The sequence below is a fragment of the Monosiga brevicollis genome, genomic scaffold (assembly GCF_000002865.3).
Source record: "Monosiga brevicollis MX1 MONBRscaffold_8 genomic scaffold, whole genome shotgun sequence".
In the NCBI taxonomy this organism is placed as follows: domain Eukaryota; class Choanoflagellata; order Craspedida; family Salpingoecidae; genus Monosiga; species Monosiga brevicollis.
Genome location: NW_001865045.1, coordinates 292,973 through 315,297, shown reverse-complemented (window position 1 = coordinate 315,297; position 22,325 = coordinate 292,973). Strand labels below are relative to the sequence as shown.

Here is a 22,325-nt window from a genome sequence, read left to right as displayed (position 1 = left end):
GTTTTTTTTTCCTTTTCCCCCCCCCCGGGCCCCCCCCCCCCCCCCGCCCGAACGGCAGCAGTCCGCTACATAACATACTCACCCACCTGCCACCTCGGCCCTGCAGACCCCATCTACTGGCAGGCGGTCGGTCGAGTTGACCCCGTGGGTCTCTTCCGGTGTGTCTGCCAAACAGCTTGCTCGCCCCGTTGCCCGAACAAATCGCTGCTGACTGTCAACCTATGGAACTCGCCGCGATCACAGCGTGGGAACAATGCATCAGATTGTGAACCACGAGATCTTCTCGGCACGCCTTGGACTTTCCATTTCAGAGCAGCTGACGCGCCGCCGGAAAGAGCTCATCTCGCAGACGACCATGGTCTTTGACTTGCAGGGGGTGTCCATGCGACACGTCACCCGCAACTTTGTCAACCTGTTCACCGACAACGTCAGCAAGTTTGAGCAGGTCTTTCCCGAATGTCTACACAAAGCCATCGTCATCAATGCACCCCGAATCTTCCCCATGCTGTTTGGCATGCTCAAACCGTTTCTGGCGGAGGACACCATCAAGAAGATCTCCGTCTGTGGTACGTCTTGCCGGCTTCCTGCGGCACAACACCGCCGTACCCTCCCTCCAGCACAGAACCTGGCTGACTGGCCCTCAACTTGTCCATAGGCACGGATCCCGTGCAAGTGCGCGCTGCTTTGGTTGACGCCATTGATGAGCACTGGATTCCCAAGGAATACGGTGGTCAAGCCGACGGTTTGTCACTAGCTACTCACTCCGAACAGCCCCAATGTTGCATCTTTTTTTTTTTTTTTTGTCACAATCCTTGACCGCGATTGCTTTCCTACTTGCTCTCCTGCAGTCTCTGAGTTTGTGTCTTTTGCGGGTGCCGTTCCCGAGGAAGAATTTCTCTCTGCCAGCTTTGAAGGTGACCACTCGGCAGAAGTATCCAAAACGACCACATATACACATTCCGTCGGTGCCTGTGAGCGAGGTTGGTTACCATACAATTCCAGTCTGAAATAAGCCGTGCTCTTTCTGAGGGCTGTCTTTGTGCCTCTGAGAGATCAAGCCTAAATAATTGCCATCTGTTTGGTACCTGACTGCTCTGGTTAGGACAAGTCGTATGCTGGACGTTGTTGAGTACTCATTCGCTCGAGGCAAGAGTAAGCGTTGACGGCATTGTCCAGTTTCAACGGTGCGTCTAGTTCTACAGTGTGTGACCAAAGCTGAGGACCGCCGCAGGCAGGACCTAAATGCGTGGCCGATGCATGTGCTGTGCCGACAGGCGTTATGACTGTTTTGATGCTCCGCAATTCGACTACTACCCACTGGTGGAGGCCGGGGGTAATGTCGAACTACAACTGGTGGGCACGTCTGGCAAAACAAGGAGCGTTGATTTCACGGTACGCTCGTGTCACCTGAACACCACGTGCACCTTGCTGGAACGTGTACGTGCCACCAACTTGCTCAGTTACCTGTGACTTAGGTGTCACTGGAAGACGGTCCCTCGCGGCTGGGTGAGCGCATGCTCAAGCTTTGGCTTGAGCAGCATGCAGAACACATCGGCCCTGACCCGGACGAAGTCACTGAAACCACTTCGTCTGACCCACCGGTAGAGGCACCAGACGCGATCATGGAGACTGCCAGCCCTGCGCTTCTCGTGGCTGGCCCAAACCTTGTGCAGGCTTTACTAAACGAGCCGGATTCCGGTCTCCTGTCGTCGGCACTTGTATAATTTTAATTTGGATGTCGGCGCTTTGGCGCTCCATGGCCGTTTGCTTCTGCAAAGTCTTCTAGTTGTTAGAAAGACCAAAAAAAAAAAAGGTTGTTGCTCACTCCGTGTTGAATCATGCTCAGCCAATGGGCCCGTGCTTCATGTTACTCTTTCTACTATTATTGCATGCACCTGAATTTATGAATTTTTATATCGACTTCCTTGGAACCAAGACGCCCTAATGCGGCTGCTGAGGATGACGCTGTCATCCTGACGCCTGGCATTCGCTGCTCTGCCACTGCCGGGTCACCGCAAAAGCATACGTGCTCGGGGGTAACACCAGACTGTGTGTCGATACGGGCTGGGGCATGGTTGGGTTGCCCATCTCGTCCATCGACATGAGTTGCCCGTTGATCTTGGTCTGATTGCTCAGTACGTCGCTGGTGCTACTCTCAAATAAGTACAGGTCAAAGTCGCCAGCATAGCCCTCAAGCGTAAAATTGGCACTGTAGTTGCCTGGATTGAGAAGGGACAGTACAACGTCCGCAGACCCTATAACACGATATAAACGGTATCAGCAACAGTATCAGAACCTGGGAAGATAAGGGCCCAAGTGCTGGGATCTGAGCGCCTCTGCATGAAAGTTTGATGAGCCCCCCGCACCTCGTGCACAATAAGCGTAGGCCAGCACGCCATCGCTGCTGGTCGTCGTATTGAGCACACCGTGGCCAACCAGCTCTTGAAACAGGAGGGCAATGAAGTAGTCCGTACGCCCGCCGCCGTCAATCGTGACCAGGGCAAAGAAGGCCGTATGCCCCCAATGGCTAACAACAACAGCAGAGATGACAGAAGACCACCAGAACCGTGAGCACCCGGCTACCCGGGCTGGCAGTCGCTTGCTCGGAGGGAAGAGGACGCATCAACCAAGCAAGATCTGACTTGAAAAATGACCATCGAGCGTGAGAAGAGACACCAGCTTGACTATACTGGCCCAGGGATGCCATATACCAGAAGCTGGCCGCGTAGCCCGCCGCGAGACACGATGAGCCGAGGACCAGACACGTCTTTGAGGCGGGGGCGGGGAGGGAGCACGTCTGTAGGCGCTGTGACAGACACAAGATACATAAGCCCTACCCATTCACAAACGTCGTAAGAACCTCTGAGTTGGTGTAGGCTGAATTGGTTTCCGTGAGATAGACTTGCAGACCCTCTTGTCGAGGCCCGGCATTCCACTGAACGATGCATTCTCCGCTGTTGGCATGAGAATCATTGAGCATGATGCCCGTGCGTAACCAAGCCGGGTTCAGCAGTGTGGCAGGTGCCGTGCTGTCATCCAAATCTAAGCCCCGTCCGACGTGAGAGCATCTTCTCGTAGGAAAGAGGGATAGGGAGGCAAGAAAAAGGTAGCAGATGCAAGGGTCGACATACTTGGGTACGAATGAAAGGTAAAGCCACTGACCGTGCCGGTCAGGGCGTCCATAAACTGTGCCGATGTATCATCGCAAATGTCAGTGGAAGGGCCAAACGTCTTGGGACGTGTGGCATTGTCCGTCCACACCGTCTACGCACGACAGCAGCAGCAGCAGCAGCAGGGGAGACCAGAAACATCACATCTTATGATTATAGGAATATCATTTGCAGGTCGGGCGGCGAGGTGACGGATCGCTGCGCGCCCTGATCGCATGTTTGGGCTTCAAGATCAAACGACAAAGCCTCGTCCCCTCTTGCCCAAAGAGCTGAATCAACCTCGATGAGCTGGCGCAGCCGCCGATTGTCGGCAATGTTGACGGTCATGTTAATGTGATCGGAGCGGGTTAGCTCATTGCCCAGCTCAAAGCCGTGAAAGTTTGGCAAGATCAGGTCCTCGTCCTTGAGGTAGCGAAGAAAGGTCTCGAGGTTGGTGGTGTTCCAGTCACCCTCGCAGTGCGTGGTATTGTCCACGTGACAGTCGCGGCCCGTGAGCTCGTTGAGATCAAACATCAGCTCGACGTTGGCCGCCACGGAAAAGTTGAGGAGCTGACGGTACATGCACTGGGTGAGATTCTCCGGGGCATCGGGCCACGAGCCGCTCAGTGATGCAGGGTCGAGAGAAAAATCGCGAAGCCGACCCATGCTTGCCAAGCTCAAGCCATGATGCTGCTGCTGCTCGCAAGCATCTGAGACATCGTAGGTCACCCAGTCGGCCGTGATCCCGCCAACGCGCAAGAAGAAGGGACGATGCCGAGCGAGAGCGGCAATGGCTCCTCTAGAGGCCGTGCAGTGTCTCAGTGAGAGCCAGGCACGTGGGCGTTGCAAGAGCCTTATACAATCAACAATGCATCGATGAAACTCACACCAAACGGGGGTTTTGCAGATCGTCAGCCGCTGCTGCCTCGATAAAGTGCCACATCTCCTCGCCAACGCCCAGCCAGGCGTCCGGCAGCGTGTTCACGCGGGTCCCAAGATTGATGCTAACGGGACCATCCTGCACCGCCTTTGCTCTGCAAACCGTGCTGACCAGCCCCCACAGCAACAGACACGTTGCCAGCATGCGCATCCCCGACATGATTTGTCGTTGACTGCCCGATCGGCGTTCCTCAACTCTCACTGAAAAATGAAACCGGAGGGAGATGAAAAACTCCCTGACATCCAAAACAACAACACAAAACACAAACAAAGCAAAACATTTGTTTTGAATGTGAATGTGAAAAGACGATTTGTTCAAGGGAGGGGGTTGTGGATTCACATGTCAGTCATGTGCTGTTCGCGGCCAGCGCTCAGCTTATATGAGCCCGGCACTGGCAGCAAGAGCGCCTCATGAGTGCTACAAACTACAGTGTCAAGTATCTCAATGAAGTGCGTTCATCGAAGATCAGCTGTCGCTCAAAGCTGATGCCTCCAGCTACAGTCAGCACCGTCCCACACTCGGTTGCTCATGCATGACTCTCAATTCACGATGGCTTCACGATATAAAACAAGAGTACGCGCAAAACAATCAAGGCCAAGCGGGGGAGGAGCAAAAAGTGCACACCGCCGCGTCACGAGAAGAAGAAAAAACATTCACATAAAATGGTGCACTTTCGAGCACGCACGTTCTTATTGGAGCAGGTGGCTCGGGGTGATGACCCAATTGTACTGGGCAAATGTCGGACGACATGCAGCCACAATAGCCTCACGCAAGGTGGAGTCCTGAATGCTGGTCAAGTAGGCATTGACCTTTTCACGTCGTCGCTTGTTGTGATGCTTTTCAAACTGATCAAAGCTTCCGAAATATCCGCGACCACCATTGATGGAGCCGCACGAGGCCGCACAAGCATGGGCATTCGAGCCACAGTCCTTGAGGCACCATCCACAAAAGCCGCAGGCGCAGGCATGGCAGGTCAGAGCAAAACAACCATCAAAGTCAAGAAAGGCCGTGGCGCAGCGTGGGCAAGCAAGGGTCAAAATCTGCTCAACCAAGTGCTTGCAGGCGTTTTCCACCTCACGCTCTTGTGCTGAGAGGCGACTCAGGCGCGCTTCTTCTTCCGCGCGCTGTTCCTTGAGGTGCTGTATCACCTGGTGCTCCACGAGGCGGCGGCGAAGTTCGGAGAGCTGGCTCATAGTTTCGTCAGATACGGTTCGAGCCACATCACGCTCTGAAAACAGGTGCTCGCAGCCCACTTCAGGACATTTGACGTCGGCGCCCCGTGTCAGGGCCTCGTCGTGCTGGGCAATGGCCCGCACATGGTGGTCAAAGCAGGTGTGGCACAAAAAGTGTTGGCTGTCACAAGCGATGCCCTCGGAGGCAGATACATCATCATCCAGACACACAATACATTCGCGAGCATCCTCCTTGGGCAGTGCCACAATCAAGTCTGCCGTGTATGCCGCATCCACATTGCTGCCATCCTGAAGGCGGGCCCGACGCTGCAGTAATGCGGTTTTAAAGGCACCCTCGGCCTTTTGGCGCTCGTGCTCAGCTGTCAAGCGCCGTTTTAACGTCGCGAGCGCTACCACGGGAGCCTCTTGTTGTGGTGCACCAGTCCTGTGACGAAAGTGACAATGACTGCGAGTCAACCAACATGAAGTACCTCGTCGACAGATCGCACTTCGTCCAGGTGGATGTAAATAGCGACAGTCCGTGAACTGACATCTTGAGCCAGCCTCACAAGCTAGAATGCGTGTCGGCGGGTGACGCCTCCAACAAGTTGCAATTCTACAATTATCACCCCTGCTGCAATCTTCCGGATGAAGGCAAGGGCACCGACCAAGACGGCAGAGGGCGCCTTCCGGGCACTTGCGGCGCCGGCATGCCGGATGTCGGGCCCGACAACCAAACGCCTCACATTCCCAGCCCAGAGAACAGACGGTGCGATGGGGATGCAGCCCTGGGCAAGCATGATCCAAGCATTTGCCCAAGTCTGGGCAGACTTTGGGACGCTCTGCAGGATGAGGATGAACGCAGGCCACATCGGTGCATTTGACGCCATAGCGACAGGTCGCTGGCGCAGAGGTGGCTGGGTGAGGAAATTTGCACGCAGCGCCTTTGGTGCAATTGGGCCAGTATCGGCACATTAGAGGCGCCGCGGCAGCAGCAGCAGTGCCATGATCAAAGTGGCAATTGGCGACACTTGGCACCAAATCTGCAGGGACGTTTTGACATTGAACAGGTTTGCAGGAAAGGGAAATGGGTGTTGTGCAGGGTCTGTGTGAGACAAGCAAGACGGTACACAGGCAAGACATGAAAAATGCCAGTGGGTGACGCGGCGCCACACACGCAGGCGTCTTTCTTGTTGCCGGGCGGACTCGAAGCGATCGCATGCACAACCATACAAGCAAACATAATGTCACGGACTTCACTGACTTCGCTTGCTTGGACGAGGTTATTTTTTTTACATGTTAGTCTCAAACTGACTGACGCTCCATATCCCCGACAGATCATATGGCGAGCTTCCTGTGCTTCCATCCTCACGCACCTCTGTGCATGTCTACGCCTATGCTGTGCCTATGTCTGTGCCAGTCCTGTGTAAGGTCAAAATACACTTCAAAGACGAAATGGGCAACTGGTTGAGATATGATATGCTGTTACTCTATCTTCCTGTGATTAGAAGCCAAAAAACACCCGAGACACTATTGAGGCCGACTACAAGCACTGAAATGCAGGAGAATCATTATGGTGCAGATGTAAATCAGCCTGCAAGCCAGCGCAAGCGCAAGTTCGATCGGTGACTTTGATAACGCTCGCTCTCTGTCATATTGTCAGGCTCCGGCACGTCTGACGGATTTGACGCTAAAACATATCCACGAATTTTGACCGATTTTTTATCCATTTTCACTCTGGCCTGGTTTTCTCGCCCAGCTAACAAGCCTCAGCAGGGAGGGAAGAAGTGGCCGTAGGGGTAAGAGGAGAGGCGCAAGCTCGAGCATGTTGCTGGACTTGTGTGTGTGTATGCGCATCTGATGCTTGCTCACAACGAAGCTGGTTACAATTGGCCTGAATGGGATTGTGCGTTCTGGTTGCTTGCAAAACAAAAAGAAAATACAGAAGGGAAAGGGCAGGCCCGCGGAAACACCGAGCTCGAACAAGAGTCTGCCAGGACACTCAAGAACAAAACATTGCTCAGAACTGGAAAGTTTAGAGCGAGTCGGCTACTCGTCCTTCTGTCTGCCTCACTTCATCAAGGGTGGCTTCTTTACTCCTTGTGGAGCTCTACAGGTGGGATCAAACGGAATTTGAGGGCGGTCAGCAAGGGGTGTGGGCTGGGCTGGGGTGTGGTGAGGGCAGGAAGCTACAGACGTACCGTCTTGCATGTAGGCGGCGGCACGGCCGGCATGGGCGCTGGCCTGGTTGAGACCATTGTCAATCACCTGCAAACCGGGTAGCCACATGTGAGGCGTCGGTGTCGGACAGGAATGACTGCATCGACCCGCTTGAGCGCAAGAAAACATGCGGGTTCTTGGAGCGATGGGCGTACCGACTCGTGCTGGAGCAGAAATTTCTTGATCACGCTGTTGTAGACAATGATGGAGCCATTCATGCGGCGGTCGGGATACATGCACCAGGCCAGGAAGCCGAGCTTGAAGACGTAGTAAAAGGGGAACCAGAAAAGGATAAAGTCTAAGGGGTTGGATTGAGCCACAAAAACGTCAGCTTTTGGAGAAAAATCAACGTTGGCTACCGTCCAGCCCTCGGGCCAGCCCGCGAATAATCAGCGGCGTGGGGATGTAGGCTACAAACCAGTGAAGATCTCCAGAACACAGAAGAAGGCAAAGACGGTCCAGTAAATGAGCCACTGGGTATCATCCGACTTTTCCTGGCTCTCAATTGCCTAGTTTTAAAAGAAAAATCGCGAGCGTGCCCAGCAACCGTGAGTTCAGACGGCGCGTGCAGCCGAGTTCATTTCGCCCTTCGTCTCGAGCTCTTGATCGAAAGACAGATGCGGAGGGCCAGACCTTGAAAGACTTGTAGGCCGGGTAGATGAAGCCAAGGAGAAGGGAGAGGATGGCAAAGGCACTGTCCACGAGGAGCATGAATAGGGCAAAGACAATTGCGCCTAGGGTCGATCAAGCCAAGCGCGGGCAAGCCTGGTCAGGAAGGTGTAGGCTGGACCACCGGCCAAGCCGGCACGTGGACAGAGCAACAGGTAAAAAAAAAAAGGTGGGAAAGGGAGGTAGGCGAGCGTAATGCCAAGAATGTTTGGGGGAGGGTGGACGCACCCACGACAATGTGCTCGGGGGCCAGGTGGCTCCTGGTGGAGGCATATTGGACGGCCTTGACAAAGGGGTCAGGGTTGGTTTGGTTGTGGAGGTAGGTTTTGAGCTGACTGTAGTAGGGGTCAATCGCCTCCTTGGCTTGATGAATGTACGCAGCCATGTTTGGATGGTTTGCCACTGACTTATCCTAAAGCGGGGCGGGTATCACCATGGCCAAGGTGAGTAAGCCATGGAGGTCAGAGCACAATTCCTCTGCGATGATGGGAGCTTGCAAACAAGGACTCAAACATTCCAGCATCAGCACCAGCATGAAAAAACAAACAAAGCTAAGATGGGCCGAGCAACCCAACAGTAGTCGAGGGGGCACTTGAGTCGAGCATTCAGGTCCCGTACAACAAATATCAGACGGTCAAGCGCCAAAGAAAGCAGAGAGGTGGTGTGACGCGGCTCGCTGTGGATTGTGAGCGAGCCGATGTGCTCAACCATGAAGTTCTCTGGGTGTAAGTTTCATCAGCACTTCCGCAACCCTTCACTGTGCACCAATCCTGCCCCAAAGCTACCTTGAACACCATCTGGATGCCAAGTGGCGGCGTCTGGACCTCTGACACTCGCCAAGCAAACCGATACGTACCGAGAGAGACGGCGAAAGAGAAAAAGAAGAGAGAGAGAGAGAGAGAGAGAGAGAGAGAGAGAGAGAGAGAGAGAGAGAGAGAGAGAGAGAGCGCAAGCCACTGATCTCCTGCGTCACTCTCTCTCACATGTCAGAGGGTGTCGGAGAGAGGGAGAGGGAAAGAGAAGCGAAGAAAGAGAGTCATCAGGCAGGAGTGGTTGAGAAGATGGAGTTTGAAAGGGAAAACCAGAGGTTGAGAGGAACACACAGAGGGAGACAGAGACAGAGAAGAGTGACGATCGAAGAAGCAATCGCATACACTGTTTCAAAGTGTGAAGAATGTGAGGGTTATGGCGCAAAGCCCACAACGTGTGTTTTTCCGATTCAACACAACGTCAGAGGCATGTGTGCGTGTCGTTTGTACACCCACATACGAGCAGCTTGTCTCTATGGCTGAGATACGCCGAACGGTTATTGGCAAGTCGAGCACTTGATTCTGGTTCTTGAATTGCTGTTGATGGTATGGGGGTACGGCACGAGACCACGCAGTGGCCGGGGTTGCCAGTGTTCACAACAATCACAATGAGCTGCGCTCTACATCTTGCTGTTGGGCCAGGGCTTCGGCAATGTCCTGGGCCGCACGCACGGCCTCAAGCATGCGGATGGTGTCCCGATAGGGAGCAGACGCGTCCGTTTGGTCCGCCCGTGCTGACAGAATGTCTCGCAAAACCTCGTCCTCAAAGCTATTCGCGACCCAGGTGCATGCACAGTAATTGGGCGTCAGGCATGGCGCACAAGGAACAATGAAAATGCCAACTGAAAAAAAAAAAAAAAAAAGCTGCCGCTTTCAAGTGATCATCAAGGTTGTCGCCACGCCGCGCTCCATCATGCTCCAAATGGGAGCAAGCCATACCTGTTATGAAGCAGCGAGAGGCAAGCCGAAGTGCCAGCCGACATGATGGTCCGTCCTGAAGAAAAAGAAAAGAGCAGCCCATGCATGTCAAAAGGAGAGGTCAATGGCAGCATGGCACACGTTTGTGGTGCGTGATGGCTCAAACAACAGCGTAGCCCAAGTCGGCCATGCACGCACCCTCACGATCCTCCCCAAAAAGTTTGTGCACCGTGCGCGAGGGTTCGGCACTCAAGACCAAGGCCCGCACAAATCGCTGAACGGCCCGCTTATCGTTGCCTAATGACACACGCACAAAGAAGCATTGTTGCCTCGCTATGAGCCGAATAGTTCTGATGCTGCTGTTGACGTGAAAGCGACCAGCCCTGGCAAGGAGCGGGGGGGAGGGGCAAGCCTTCGAGGGTTCAACCAGAGGTCACAACAGCGGATGGGCTCAAGGGAAAGACGCACCGAGCTTGTCGTGGAGGTGGCGCAAGCCGGTGCCAGCCACGTCAACGATGCGGTGCAGTGCGTCCTCATCCTGCGCTGCGTACCAGCCGGCCCAGAGGGCATCCAGAACGGCGCCAGACACGGACGTGGCAGCTGGCCAGAGGGCTGCGGAGAACTCTTGTGGGTCCCCACGGGCCAGCTGTTGCAGGTCCCACAGGCGAAAGTGATGGAACGGGGTAAAGGCATAGGGTTGAGGGGCATGGTCCAGCACCGCGGCTCGAAAGCTCGCCACGTCGAGCGCAGGCACCTCCCAGGCGGCGAGCGGGGTGCGCAGTGTCTCACGCGTCGTCGAATCTTCGGGAAAAATCGAGCGAAGGGTGTCAAGGCGAAGTTGCCAGATGGGATCGTCAGGGTTGGCGCCCGCAAATCCCTCGGCATCGGCGAGACAGGCATCGCGGTAGTTGGCTAGGAAGCGATCGAGCTGAGGGTCGTTCTTCCAAAACAGGGCGCGCAAGAAGGTATCCGCCTGCTCTTCAGGGGCCTCAATGTCCGGAGCGGAGTTGCAGACCTCCACTAGGTCTTGATAGAGCAGGATACAGTCTTCGGCTGCTACGGGTGCCAGCACACGGCTCCAAAAGACAGCGCTCGAGAGGGCGTTGGGTCCGCTGAAGAGGCGCAGCTGCAGCATGGCGCTGAGTGCGCCCACCAGCTGGTCGGTGCGCTGGGCCGCAAGATGGGGATCATCGTGAGCGGCTGCGTTGTCGCGATAGTAGAGGCGCATCCAGCGGTTCAGGTCTCGACTGTCTGCAAAGTGGGTCTCGCGCGAGACCCGCCAGCGCTCCAGCATGGGGACCTGGGCCAGTGTGCGCTGTTGCTGCAAGGGCAGGGCTCGTGCTGACGCTCGTATTGACCGACCCAGCCCGGCTGCCACCGTCCCCATCACTCGTGGGCAAGCCATCCTTGCTACGCCACACCTCCACAGCCGACGTGCGCCTATACGTTCAGGTCCGTGCCTCAAGCCACCCGCTGTCGTCGATCACCGCGCCGCACAACCTCTTGCAGCCACCGTGTCCGTGGTTCGTCAAAAATTGTCAGACAGTCAGACTTGCACGTTAGTGACCGTTACGTTGAAAATTTCAGTTTCTTTGTGTGTGTGTGTGAGTGTGTGTGGTGGGAGTTCTTTGTGATTTTTCTCGTTTGACGACTTGCTGCTCAGGGCGCGGTCACGTCCTTGGAGGCAAGGGTTGGTGCAGGATCGTCAGCGCAGAGGAGTCGGGTGCGTGTGAGCTGCGCGCGCTGTACTGGACGCCAGCACACATTACCATGGACCGCATGCAGCGTGAAGCCGAGGCCAAGGAGGCCATGGATAGTAAGTGCAACGCCCGCACGAGTGTGCGTGTTTAGGCATCTTGTCGCTCCTTGGTTCCGGTGCCGGCATGCTGCGCTCACGGTTTGCTTCGTCTGCCGGCACTCTCAGGCCTTTTTGAGGTGTCTCGGATTCTCAACACGGGCTTGGATCGTGAGGTAGGTCAAGATAAGCAGGAGAAGTTCTATTCAGAAGCCCGTCTGGGACAAACGAGGGTGGCTGTGCGATTATTCTTTGGTTCTTTGATTTGAAACCTCTGCTTGTCGCTTGAGCAGACGCTGGCCATTTGCGTGAGCTTGATGGAGGCTGGCATCAATCCCGAGGCGCTGGCGGCCGTCGTGAAGGAGCTGCGTCGTGAGGGCGAGGCCTTCAAGGTTTGTGGTGGTTCTGTCCTGGTCTGGGCACATTTTCTACGTTGAGCTGAGGGCATGCAACCTTTTTTCTCTCTGCCTCATGCGGTGACCGTTGATGATCCTGCAGGCAGCCGCGGCTGAGGCATGAAGGAAGAGAGTGCTTCGTTTAATTTTTTTTGGACTTTTGAACCGCCTGCCACCTTTGTTTTTGCTGTGTGTGTTTGGGTGGTGTTTGCGGTCGGAAGCGTTGATGTCTGCTTGCCGAGCAAGCAAGGAATGGGCCTGGTGAAGGTTTCATCCATCCCTGGTGTTTGTTTATTCGTTGTTTCATCGCACTTTTGATTGCGGCAGTGGTGCTGTCCGTACCACCAGCTCCGCTTTGGCGCTGAGCCGATCTCAGCGCCAGAGAAGAGCCATCACCCGAGAACAAAAGATTCATTCAATCGACTTTTCTCTTTGGCTTATTGTTTAAACGTCATTTATCACTTTGAGCTGATTCACATTTCCACAGTTGGCCATAGAGAGAGGGAAGGGTGAAGTAGCAAGTTCTCCAATCGAATGACCAAGGTTGGCGAGCCGGGCGTGGAGTGGCAGCCACAGCCCTTTGGCTGACTGCTCACAATCATAATAGCAATGTTATAACTTGCTTAAGGGTCAGGGTCAAGCGGCTGTTGTTGACTGTTTTGGGTCGTGAAGCCAGTGATTCAAAGTGCAAAGGGTTGAACGGCGCCATGCGACACGTTGCAGTTTGGTTGGAAGACCCGCTCCATAACATTTAGTAGCAATCGAGCCGACTAATGAGGAGGAGAACAAAAGAAGAGAGAGAGAGAGAGAGATTGCTTTGCCTTGCCATTGGACAAAAGAATTCTCCTCTTTATCCTTTAAAGCACTTGAGAGTACTCTCTCTCTCTCTCTCTCTCTCTCTCTCTCTCTCTCTCTCTCTCCGGTTTTATTTATTTTATTTCATTTTGTGATGACCGGCAACTGGCTCTGCTGCTCCCGAATTCTGGTGCTCGCTGATCGAGTTTTGGGCAGGGGTTGCTGAATGCATTTTGATCAAGCTCGAGGGCTTCGGTGTTGGGTATTGCATTGCTTTGAGAAATACAACTCGCAAGAGACATTGGTGCAGGGCTCTGGGGTTTGTTGGACCGGGTCACTTGCACCGTGCTGGTGCCCATCACGGTCGCACCTGGTTGACTGCCTGCTTGGCACACCACGCCCTCACCCCACCGCCGACGGCAGACTGCAACTTCCGCTTCGGCGCGCGCTCGAGCAGCCGCAAGGCAGACGAGAGCGCTTGTGCACCTGCTCAAGAGTGCATCTCACCTCGACCAGACCTGAACCCGGGTAGGCAACAAGCTGTTTAGCCCATGTGTCTTCTTCGTCTTCCTTTGGCTTTGTCAGGGCTCAATGCGGTCGCGCTTTGCCCTGTGCTATCACACCGACCTCAGCTGGCCTCATTTCTTGCCGTCTCTTGTTCTCACATATTCTCCCTCTTCTTCTTGTCACCAAACCGATGCTCACGCTTCACTGTGCTTCATTCGCCCGATTTTTTCGTGCCAGGGGTGTTGAGCTGCACACGCTGGGAGGCAGCTTACCTTTTCTTTTCTCCACCATGTCGACGGGTCGGCGGCGCAAGCCGCGTCCCACGCTTTCCATTGACCTTATCCCACAGACGCCCACTTCCCCCGATTCTGGCCGAAGGTACATTATCTGCCCTCAGCACTCAATAGGCCTCCTATCCCCTCGCCTTCCCCCTCCTGCTTCGCAATGCCAACCAGCTGCTGGCCTCAACTTCTTGTGTCTTCCTGCGTGATGGCCACGCAACGGCTGTGTGTCGGCTCGACAGCATTAGTCCATCACCATTGACGGTTGTCTCCAAGCAACAAGAGGAGCTGACTCAGCGACCTCTCGACGCCAAACAGCTCCAACGCGTCGAAGACTTTCTGTTCCGAAAGGCGGCCTTTCTCTCAGTATGTTAAGACACCATGCAAGCTATTCGCTCATTCCTGACCGTCGCAAGCCCTCGCCTTCTTACGGGTAGCCCCATCATCTCTCACTGCTCACTTTTTCTTCTTCTTTCCTTGCCCCCTCGCTTCTATTCCGGATTCGCCTTGATCGTCAAGACTGAGGATGTCCAACCCACGGACCTTCGCGAGCTTGTCGTTCTCGGTCGAGGCAACGGCGGCAGCGTCTGCAAAGTTTTACATGTCAAGTCCAATATCATCATGGCGCGCAAAAGCATTCATCTTGAGATTAGGCCTGAAGTGCGCAACCAAATTTTGCGCGAGCTGCGCATTCTTCACAAATGTTCTTCACCGCACATCATCGGCTTTTACGGCTCCTTTTGGCACGATGGTGAAATCAACATCCTGATGGAATACATGGACGGCGGTTCCCTCGATGCAGTCGTGCGGCGGATAGGCCGCATTCCCGAGAACGTATTGGCAGAGATTACCTATTGCGTACGTCATTGCCGCAGAGGATTGTGATCAGGCACCATGCCGCCTAATCATCCATGTGTCTGGAAAATCAGTCTACTCATCATTCCCTTTGGCCTCGCGCATTTGGACTTGACAATAGATCCTGGATGGTCTTGTTTATTTGCGAGACAAGCTCTCTATCATGCATCGCGGTAAGCCTAAGCCTACTGATGTTGATAATGTTCATCCTGTTCTGGCGGTCAGCTACACATTGGCACTACTGATTGCATTCATTCACCCGGCATCGGCCCTCACTGGCAGACATCAAACCATCAAACGTTTTGGTCAGCTCCGACGGTGACTGCAAGCTTTGTGACTTTGGCGTGAGCGGTGAACTTCATAATTCGCTCGCCAACACCTTTGTGGGCACACGCTCCTACATGTCCCCGGAACGGCTGCAAGGCCAGCGCTATGCCGTCGAGAGCGACCTCTGGTCGCTTGGCCTCTCGCTCCTTGAAATGGCAACTGGCGTGTTTCCAATCCCTGCCGAGAATTTGAAGAAGGGTCTTGCCCCGATGCACCCTCCGCCAGATAAACCCCTGGAAGCCCATGCTCCGGACGTAGGTGACGACCCTCTTTTGCTGCTGCACTGTCGCTGGGCTTGCTTGGGCTCCCGTATGGAGCATGGCGTGTAACTTATACTGTGCTACTGGGCCTACCCTCACCTCGCTATTCTGGTGCACACCCATGCTCACTCCGTCTCCGGCATAGGCAACACAATCCATGGCCATCTTTGAGCTGCTCGCTAACATTGTCGAGAGCGAGCCACCTCGCCTCCCTGATGATGCCGGCTTTTCCGACTCGTTTATCAATTTCATCGATGCCTGGTCCGTTTTGAACCACACATGATTTCCTCCAGTCTTGCGTTGCTTCAATGTTCTTTGACCTTTTGCCGCCGCTTACCTTTTCCATTGATCTTTTACCAATTTTTTCTTTTAGCTTGAAACGGGAGCCTTCGGAGCGCATGCCTCTGGCCGAGCTCATTCAGCACCCATGGCTCGAAGACATGCGTGCCTCCCAACCCGTCAATATGGCCGAGTGGGTCCGTTCTACCATGGTGCCCTGTGAACTCGCGGCTCGCGATCAGGAGAAAGCTGCCCATGCAGTTGTGCCAAGCGAGTAGGCACGGCCCGTCAGCATCCTTTAAGGCGCGGTTTGGGCTACAGAGTATCGTGGAATTTGTGTTTTTATTTGGTTACTATTCTTCTCTCCTTTTTTTTTTTTCTTCGGCCTGATTTTCAATGCTTGAGTGTCTTCTGTTTTTCATGTTGACCCGATCATCATTGCCTCGATGCACCTCCAGACCTGGGTGTCTCTTCTGTTTTCCGCTCTTGTTTTCTTCACCAAGAAAAGAAAAACCAGTCGTATTCTCCTTTTCGACCTTCAGTTTGTGGGTTTCTCAGCCTTGATTGTTCACAAAAAGAATTAATGAGTATACCCCATTCTCTCCCCACTGGTGCTTGAGGCTTTTGTCAGCTCAGACAAGGGATGATCGAGAAGAGCAGCAAGATGCGTCTCAAAGCGGATTAGCGAGTCGGATCCAATTCGCTTGACTTGCTCGCTCAGCGAGCAGCATGGATTGAGCTTTTCATGATGCAGGGCAGACACGTGAGACCACAGCGACGTACATGCACGTGCTTCGCCATTGCCTCAATATTCATCCGAGAAACACATTCTCGGACATGAAGCATACAAACACCTAGCATTCATCTCTTCACGACGAAACTACCAAGAACATGGGGCTGATGAAAAAGGGGCTAGTGCCCGGGACAATGGTCTATTATTGTACGGGCGGAGGGGCGATTGGACCGCTTGCTTGCTGCCGACGAGGGTCGCGGGGGGGCGCAGTCCAAACTTGTGTTTGGGGCGCTAGCGAGTTGTGCATGGCCTGCGGTGTGCCAGGAATCTGGGGCGATTGGCCACCTTCCTCAAGCTTTGACTTGGCAGCCCCACGTCCTTCACGGCTATTCGTCGAATGTGGCCGAGCGACGGCGAGCTCAAGGTGCATGTCCAAATGAGGAGCGCGCGTGAGGTTAAGGGCTCGGCGCAAGTTATTCGGTTTTTTAGCGGTCAGCCTGTCCAGGTACAAGGTGCGGCGGATGGGGCAGCCACAAAAATCACTCTCCAACAACTCATTGATGTCAGTAGCACAGGGGAGGCAATATGTGTGGCCGCAAGGGTCGAAAAGCCCAAAACATCGAGGTTGTCGCTCGCAGCGCTCGCAGGGTTTTCCATTTGCTCGGCTGATAGGAGACCCGATTCTTTCTTGGTCCAGGTCCCAGCTAAGGGCCTGGATGCTTTTAGAGGCCAGCTCATTGGGGGCAGCCGCTACTGCTGACTTGGCTGGCAAGGTGGCAGTCATTTTTTTTCCACGTTCAGAGCCGCCTGGCTGAGTTAGCGGCTTTTTCTTTTTGCTCGGGGGTTTGCCAAAAGCTTTTGCAGAAGCTGGTTTGCGCGAGCCTGGCTGGCGGGGACGAGCATCCTGGTCATTGCGGCGGCGAGGTGGGCTGCGAGAGCCTGGTCGAGGCGGGTTAGGGTTATCACGACGGCGAGTTGGGCTGCGAGAGCCTGGTCGAGGCGGATCGTCACGGCGGCGAGTTGGGCTGCGAGAGCCTGGTCGGCGAGGGTGGGTATCACGGTCATCAGGGCGGCGTGGTGGGCTGCGCGAGCGGAATCGACGCGGACGGGATTCCCGGTCATCAGGGCGGCGAGTCGGGCTCGGCGAGCGAAATCGACGCGGACGGGGTGTCCGGTCATCAGGACGGCGAATCGGGCTCCGCGAGCCGGATCGACGTGCCCGCCATGTATAACTGGCTCGTCGCGAGCTCGGCCCAGCACGCTCCGAGTCTGGACTGCATCTACTTTGATATGCTAAGCGACTGCCTCGCGCTGGCGAGCTGCTCCTTCGCCGAGGCCCGTCCATCGCACTGAAAGAGAGAGAGAGAGAGAGAGAGAGAGAGAGAAATGAATTGGTTTGGTCGGTTTGAGAAAGAGAGAAGTAGACAGAGAGAGAGAGAGAGAGAAGAGAGAGAGAGAGAGAGAGAGAGAGAGAGAGAGCAGAAATGCTGACAAAATGAATGAAAAAACCGAACAAAACGCATCAAAGAAAAGTAACAATGCGTTGGTACAAATAAAACTGTGACCAAGTCACAGTGTGTGTACCGGACCAAGTGTGACCAATGTCACAGTTATGATATAATCCGGCATCGTGCAACAGAAGAAACAGCGAGAGACAGCGAGGTGATCCATTTGCTGCAAAGCGGTGGGCGCGCGCGCATCATCTCGTGGTGGCGGCGGCCGTGCAGTGCGGAGGAGGTGAGGGCCGTCTGCAGGAGAGCGCCTCTGGCTTTTGAGATTGGCTGCTTGGAAGGCGTGTTGCTGGGTCGGCACTTTCAGCCGCCCTTGCTTCGAACAGAGGTGTTTACTCCAAACGTCACATCATGACGAATCGTGGGATTGTGATCGTGGCGGCCATTGCCATGGTCGCTTGCCTGTTGCTGCTCCAAATGTTCACCACCCGCGCGCCCAAGGAGGATGTGCATTTGGAGCAGCGTGGGTATGAGGTGGATAGTTTGCATGAGTTTGTCGAAGGTATGGATCAGCGTCTACATACCGTGCAGGATGCATTGCAGCAGAGCGAGAGGGACAAAACAGCTCTGCTTGAGGAGCTGGATGCTCAAGCTGAACAGCAGAAGACTTTCCGGCAAAATCTGGCAAACCTGCGCCAGAGACTGGCCGAGGCAGAAGACGCGGTCAATGAGCGAGCAGGACGGGACACAGACGCGGGTCTTTCGGCGGCTGATGCCGCAGTTCTTGAGAAGCGAACGCGTGAGGCTGTTCGCTTTGGCATTGATGAGCACGAGCGAAGGCATCATAGTGCGCCCGCACCCGCACCCGCACCTGCACCAGCACCCGCACCCGCACCCGCACCCGCACCAGCGCCAGCACCAGCGCCAGCACCAGCACCGGCGCCCAACAATAACAAGCCCGTGGCCCCGGAGGACGTGCCGGCCAACCTGATCAACCATTACAGCTCTTTGTCACCCCAAGAGGCCTTTGGTATTTATGACGAATTTGGTGTCCAGGGCCTTGAGGACTTGGACCCACGCTTTGAGCTTAGCCTTCGTAGTCCCAATTCGCTCTCAGAGACGGAGCTCTTCTCTCACGTCGAATGCTTGGGCCCAGCGTTCAATCGCTCCTGCATGTACCGCAACCTCTATGCCGACAAGCGAGGCTTTTTCACGCTTCACAAAGCGGGTGCTATGGAGGACATTTTCAAGAACCCTCAGCAGTATGCTACCCACCGCGATGGCAAGTTTGGCCAAGGCTGGACACCCGACCGCCGTACTGTCGACAATACAGAGGAGGCTCGCCGACTGCTTTCAAAGATGAGCGCCAACCAACAGGTGCACAACTATCAAGGCATCAACCTTTATTATCACACCATGTGGGCGTCCAACGTCGGTAAGCACCCCCTTTAACCCAATTTTGTCGCCCTGTGAGCTGAAGTCTCTCTTGGTTCTCGCACTGTCCTTTGAGGTCCTGCTCTTTCACCGTCATCGTTCCACCGCCTCATGCTCGTTGATTTTTCCCTCAGGCCACGGCTTGTGGGATGGCCTCTACCCTGCCTACAACTCTCTGATTCGGTTCAACCAACACATGAAGCCAACACGAATGATCGTGAGCCTACCCGAGGACGATGGCAAACCTTGCGGCCCTCCCAACACCAAAGGCTGCCAGGCCCGCGAAATCATGAAGCGCTTTGGTCGCCGCGGGCTCCTTCGGTACCAAGACATTGAGCACCTCACGCGGGCAGGCAAGGTCCTGCGCTTTGATCGTGTCATCACGGGCAGTGGCCATATGGCTCAGCGCTACATGCAGGCTGACCTCACCTTGCCCGGGGCTCGTGAGCTTGATACCGTGACGCACTTTCGCAATCAAATGTACTGGTCCCATCAAGTCACCCTGCCGCCTTACAACCCGGGTCGTCCTTTTGATAAGATTCATGCCATCTTTATCGACAATCGCCGCTACTCCAAGGAGGAGCGCGTGGAGATTGACAAGTCGATTGAACAAGCACGGGCTGAGAACATGGACGTCAAGTACATTGGCTGGCAAGACTACTACCCCTTTGAGAAGCAACTCGAGCTTTTGGCTGCGGTAAGCATCTACCACATCCTTGCGCTTGCGCCTCAAGTGATCCACTATCCTTGTCACCTGTTCTTGCTTGCGTGCGTGCCCTTGTTGTTGTTCATTGTCATCATCTGCTGGAAGGGTTTCAGTCCCCTTCACGTGCGGCAGCGTACTCATCTTGCCCGGCGCCTTGCCTCACATTCAACTTTTTTTTGGCGCCCAGACGGATATTTATGTCACTGGACCTGGTACCGGCATGATGATTCATAGTTTTATGAAGAATGGCTCGGTCATCGTCAACGTGCAAGACAATTTCATCCGCTACGGCGTTGTTCACGTCAGCTCCGAGGAGGAGTATGTCAGCGAATCAACTCCTTATATGCGTGCAATTTACTACGACGGCCCCACCCGTCTGCTAGGCTTGCGGGCCGGAGAGCTCTTGCGCCTCTATCGCGAAGCCTTTAAGCTCGTCAGCAACGGGTTTGAAATTCCCATCACACCCCGAAGCAACCTCTCTCCTGAGGGCTTGGTCATGGTTGAGGCATGTGATATGAATCCAGTGGCCTGCAAGCAAATGCTCGATGAGATGAACGGCCTGCACCCCCCGTGGCAGTGTGTGGCTGACGGCTGGGCCAGCTTTGTTGTTCATGAGGTTCGTAGCGTCATTCGATCATGCCTTTGTCAGCCTCCACCACGCCGATCGTTGCAACTCTCTTCTAGCTGATTCAAATTGTCGGCGGTGTATCGAAATAGGTTGGTGGTTATCAAGAGGGCTTCATTCCACCTGATGGTCGCAATGGCTCTTGTACCATGCCACGCACGGAAGTGCGTCAGCTACGGCAAAAGTATGCCGCACAACTAGGCCAGCGCAGTGTCATTACGACCCCGGCACCCGTCACCATGCCCGCCCCTGCCCAGCTCCAGTTTTCTCCAGAGGAACTGGGTCCCATGCCCTCGGTGCGAGATGGGCGGCCTATTTACTTCTTTCACTTTCACAAAGCCGGCGAGTTTGGCCTATGCCGTAGCGCCAAGCTGCAGTCAGAGCGCCTAGCCAAGCAGCAGTGGAATTGCAACAGCCCAGGAGACGATCCCGGCTTCAACGATGGCCCTGGTGGGTTGTACAACCAAGGGTTGACCTGTGCTGATCGAGCCAAAGCGGTGATCGACAGGGATGCCTCGTTTTTTGCCGTCGAGACCGTTTTTGTGCCCGAACATCGCAAATGCACAGACCAGTTCCAGCTGGCAACGATCGTTCGAAACCCGATTGAGCGGCTGATGGATCACGTTAGCTTTACCTCCCAATACTGGCCCGAAGAGCCGTCCGTCATCTTTGATTGGGCCAATCACACGCACTCGGAGAAGGATCAGCGTCGAGGTACCCCAATCGTAGACAACTTTATGATCCGGACTTTGCTTGGTCTTGATGTCTATCGACAGTCGGCCGGTTCCATTGGCGCCGCTGAGCTGAACCGAGCCAAGGAAGTTTTGCGCAGTTTTGTCATTTTTGACTACGCTACGCTACAGGAGACAGGACCGCAGCTGGCGCAGTGCTTCCTAGACTGGAAACCCAGCCAATCACCCGACTATATGGTTGAACCCTTCAATGCCGGCCTTTGGGTACACCTCAATCGTTTTGGCCACGATCGCGTTCGCCAGCTAGCCGAACTCAATAAGTACGATATGGAGCTTTATGCCTGGGCGCAACAGCGCTCCAAAATGCAGCTACAGGCGTGTGAGGGCATGAAGCCGGCGCAGGAGGACTTGTGAGTGCAGCTTTTGCACGACAATATGGTCTTTGACCACCAGGCTTTTGGAGTGACCTTTGATTTGTTTTTGTTTTTGTTTTTTAATTCGCGAATGCGCTTCGTCATCCAAGCATGCATCTGGGGCTGCTGCATCCTTGTCATGATGAGGCCCGAGTGCCAGTTTTTCGATAAAGTTATTAACCACTAGTGTTCACATTTAGGCCACATTTTGACTTGTGTGCGCACCACCGTGACCGCTTCCATTTGATTGCTATCCTGAGTGCAGCCATCGAAATTGAGGATGCCAACATCATGATGATATTCATTCCGTGATCACCACGGCGAGGCCACAAAATACATGTCAGCTAGTCAATTGTATTGAATGACGGTCAGGTGAGCAGGAAGCGATTGGGTTCAAAAGAGTATGTCATGATCGCAGCCTTGATGAGATCCCAGCCGTATACCTGGCGCACGGTATGCTTGATGAGTCCTGGGCGGGAGCAATGAGATTTGTAAATTCAGCTGATGAGCAGAGTACATCCAACTGACCTGTCCTTTGCCATCTGGCCGCTCGGCAATAGTAAACGTGCCGGCAGATGCTCGACTCACGACCTCACCGCCTATCAGCACGATGTTAAGTGAAATCGATGAAGAGAAACAATCTCCTGAACAGTTGACAAATGCCAATCAACGCACCAGCGGCTTGAACCACTGAAGCAAATACGGTGGCTGGAATTTTGAGCTTGTTACTACGGACAAACTTCCGCCCACTCAGAATTCCTCCCTCCGCTGCTTGACGGAGAATTTCAGGCAGGCATACAGAGGTGTAGGGTTCAGGTCCCTTTTCAATGACATAGGGCCACGGATCTGCGTTTGCGTGCGGGGAAACCCACACGGAAGGAGACGGCGCATGTTGAGCCG

General features: G+C 54.5%; 7 protein-coding genes across 7 annotated transcripts in view; 4 read left to right on the top strand and 3 right to left on the bottom strand.

Annotated features, from left to right (window-relative positions):
- Nucleotides 1-1,724, top strand: part of MONBRDRAFT_24840 (uncharacterized protein) — a gene marked incomplete at both ends in the record, with an annotated part of 2,824 nt that extends 1,100 nt beyond the window's left edge. The window contains 7 exons of the mRNA XM_001745288.1: nt 107-158; nt 244-566; nt 656-742; nt 849-980; nt 1,103-1,184; nt 1,275-1,392; nt 1,476-1,724. Coding sequence (XP_001745340.1) covers nt 107-158; nt 244-566; nt 656-742; nt 849-980; nt 1,103-1,184; nt 1,275-1,392; nt 1,476-1,724 — 1,043 coding nt within the window. The remainder of the gene's footprint in view (nt 1-106; nt 159-243; nt 567-655; nt 743-848; nt 981-1,102; nt 1,185-1,274; nt 1,393-1,475) is intronic.
- Nucleotides 1,725-1,968: 244 nt separating this feature from the next.
- Nucleotides 1,969-4,248, bottom strand: MONBRDRAFT_24839 (uncharacterized protein; the record flags this gene model as incomplete). The annotated part of the gene is made up of 6 exons (XM_001745127.1): nt 1,969-2,255; nt 2,367-2,527; nt 2,838-3,042; nt 3,132-3,264; nt 3,450-3,948; nt 4,037-4,248. The coding sequence occupies 6 exons, from the start codon at nt 4,246-4,248 to the stop codon at nt 1,969-1,971; spliced, it is 1,497 nt and encodes a 498-aa protein (XP_001745179.1).
- Nucleotides 4,249-7,525: 3,277 nt separating this feature from the next.
- Nucleotides 7,526-8,216, bottom strand: MONBRDRAFT_16940 (uncharacterized protein; the record flags this gene model as incomplete). Its single annotated transcript, XM_001745126.1, has 3 exons — nt 7,526-7,779; nt 7,900-7,990; nt 8,115-8,216. Coding segments are annotated over 3 exons (447 nt in total), but the record flags the coding sequence as incomplete, so codon positions are not given.
- Nucleotides 8,217-11,803: 3,587 nt separating this feature from the next.
- Nucleotides 11,804-12,109, top strand: MONBRDRAFT_16892 (uncharacterized protein; the record flags this gene model as incomplete). The annotated part of the gene is made up of 2 exons (XM_001745287.1): nt 11,804-11,848; nt 11,966-12,109. Coding segments are annotated over 2 exons (189 nt in total), but the record flags the coding sequence as incomplete, so codon positions are not given.
- A 1,183-nt stretch (nt 12,110-13,292) lies between these two features.
- On the top strand, nt 13,293-15,967 carry MONBRDRAFT_18821 (uncharacterized protein). Its single transcript, XM_001745286.1, has 8 exons — nt 13,293-13,390; nt 13,607-13,747; nt 13,893-14,016; nt 14,170-14,508; nt 14,627-14,678; nt 14,788-15,086; nt 15,238-15,353; nt 15,466-15,967. Exons 2-8 carry the CDS (start codon nt 13,659-13,661, stop codon nt 15,647-15,649), a joined length of 1,203 nt encoding a protein of 400 aa, XP_001745338.1. The 5' UTR covers nt 13,293-13,390; nt 13,607-13,658; the 3' UTR covers nt 15,650-15,967.
- A 339-nt stretch (nt 15,968-16,306) lies between these two features.
- On the bottom strand, nt 16,307-17,449 carry MONBRDRAFT_7644 (uncharacterized protein; the record flags this gene model as incomplete). Its single annotated transcript, XM_001745125.1, has 1 exon — nt 16,307-17,449. The coding sequence occupies one exon, from the start codon at nt 17,447-17,449 to the stop codon at nt 16,307-16,309; it is 1,143 nt and encodes a 380-aa protein (XP_001745177.1).
- Nucleotides 17,450-17,966: 517 nt separating this feature from the next.
- Nucleotides 17,967-21,716, top strand: MONBRDRAFT_32137 (uncharacterized protein; the record flags this gene model as incomplete). The annotated part of the gene is made up of 4 exons (XM_001745285.1): nt 17,967-18,990; nt 19,124-19,686; nt 19,883-20,311; nt 20,413-21,716. 4 exons carry the CDS (start codon nt 17,967-17,969, stop codon nt 21,424-21,426), a joined length of 3,030 nt encoding a protein of 1,009 aa, XP_001745337.1. The 3' UTR covers nt 21,427-21,716.
- Between the last annotated feature and the right edge of the window lie 609 nt (nt 21,717-22,325).

Excerpts from the sequence above, each read along its gene's own strand:
- MONBRDRAFT_18821 (XM_001745286.1), top strand. The coding sequence starts at position 13,659 with ATGTCGACGGGTCGGCGGCGCAAGCCGCGTCCCACGCTTTCCATTGAC. Across the intron at positions 14,509-14,626 it reads TGGCAGAGATTACCTATTGC|ATCCTGGATGGTCTTGTTTA; the intron begins GTACGTCATTGC and ends ACTTGACAATAG. Across the intron at positions 15,354-15,465 it reads ATCAATTTCATCGATGCCTG|CTTGAAACGGGAGCCTTCGG; the intron begins GTCCGTTTTGAA and ends TTTTTCTTTTAG.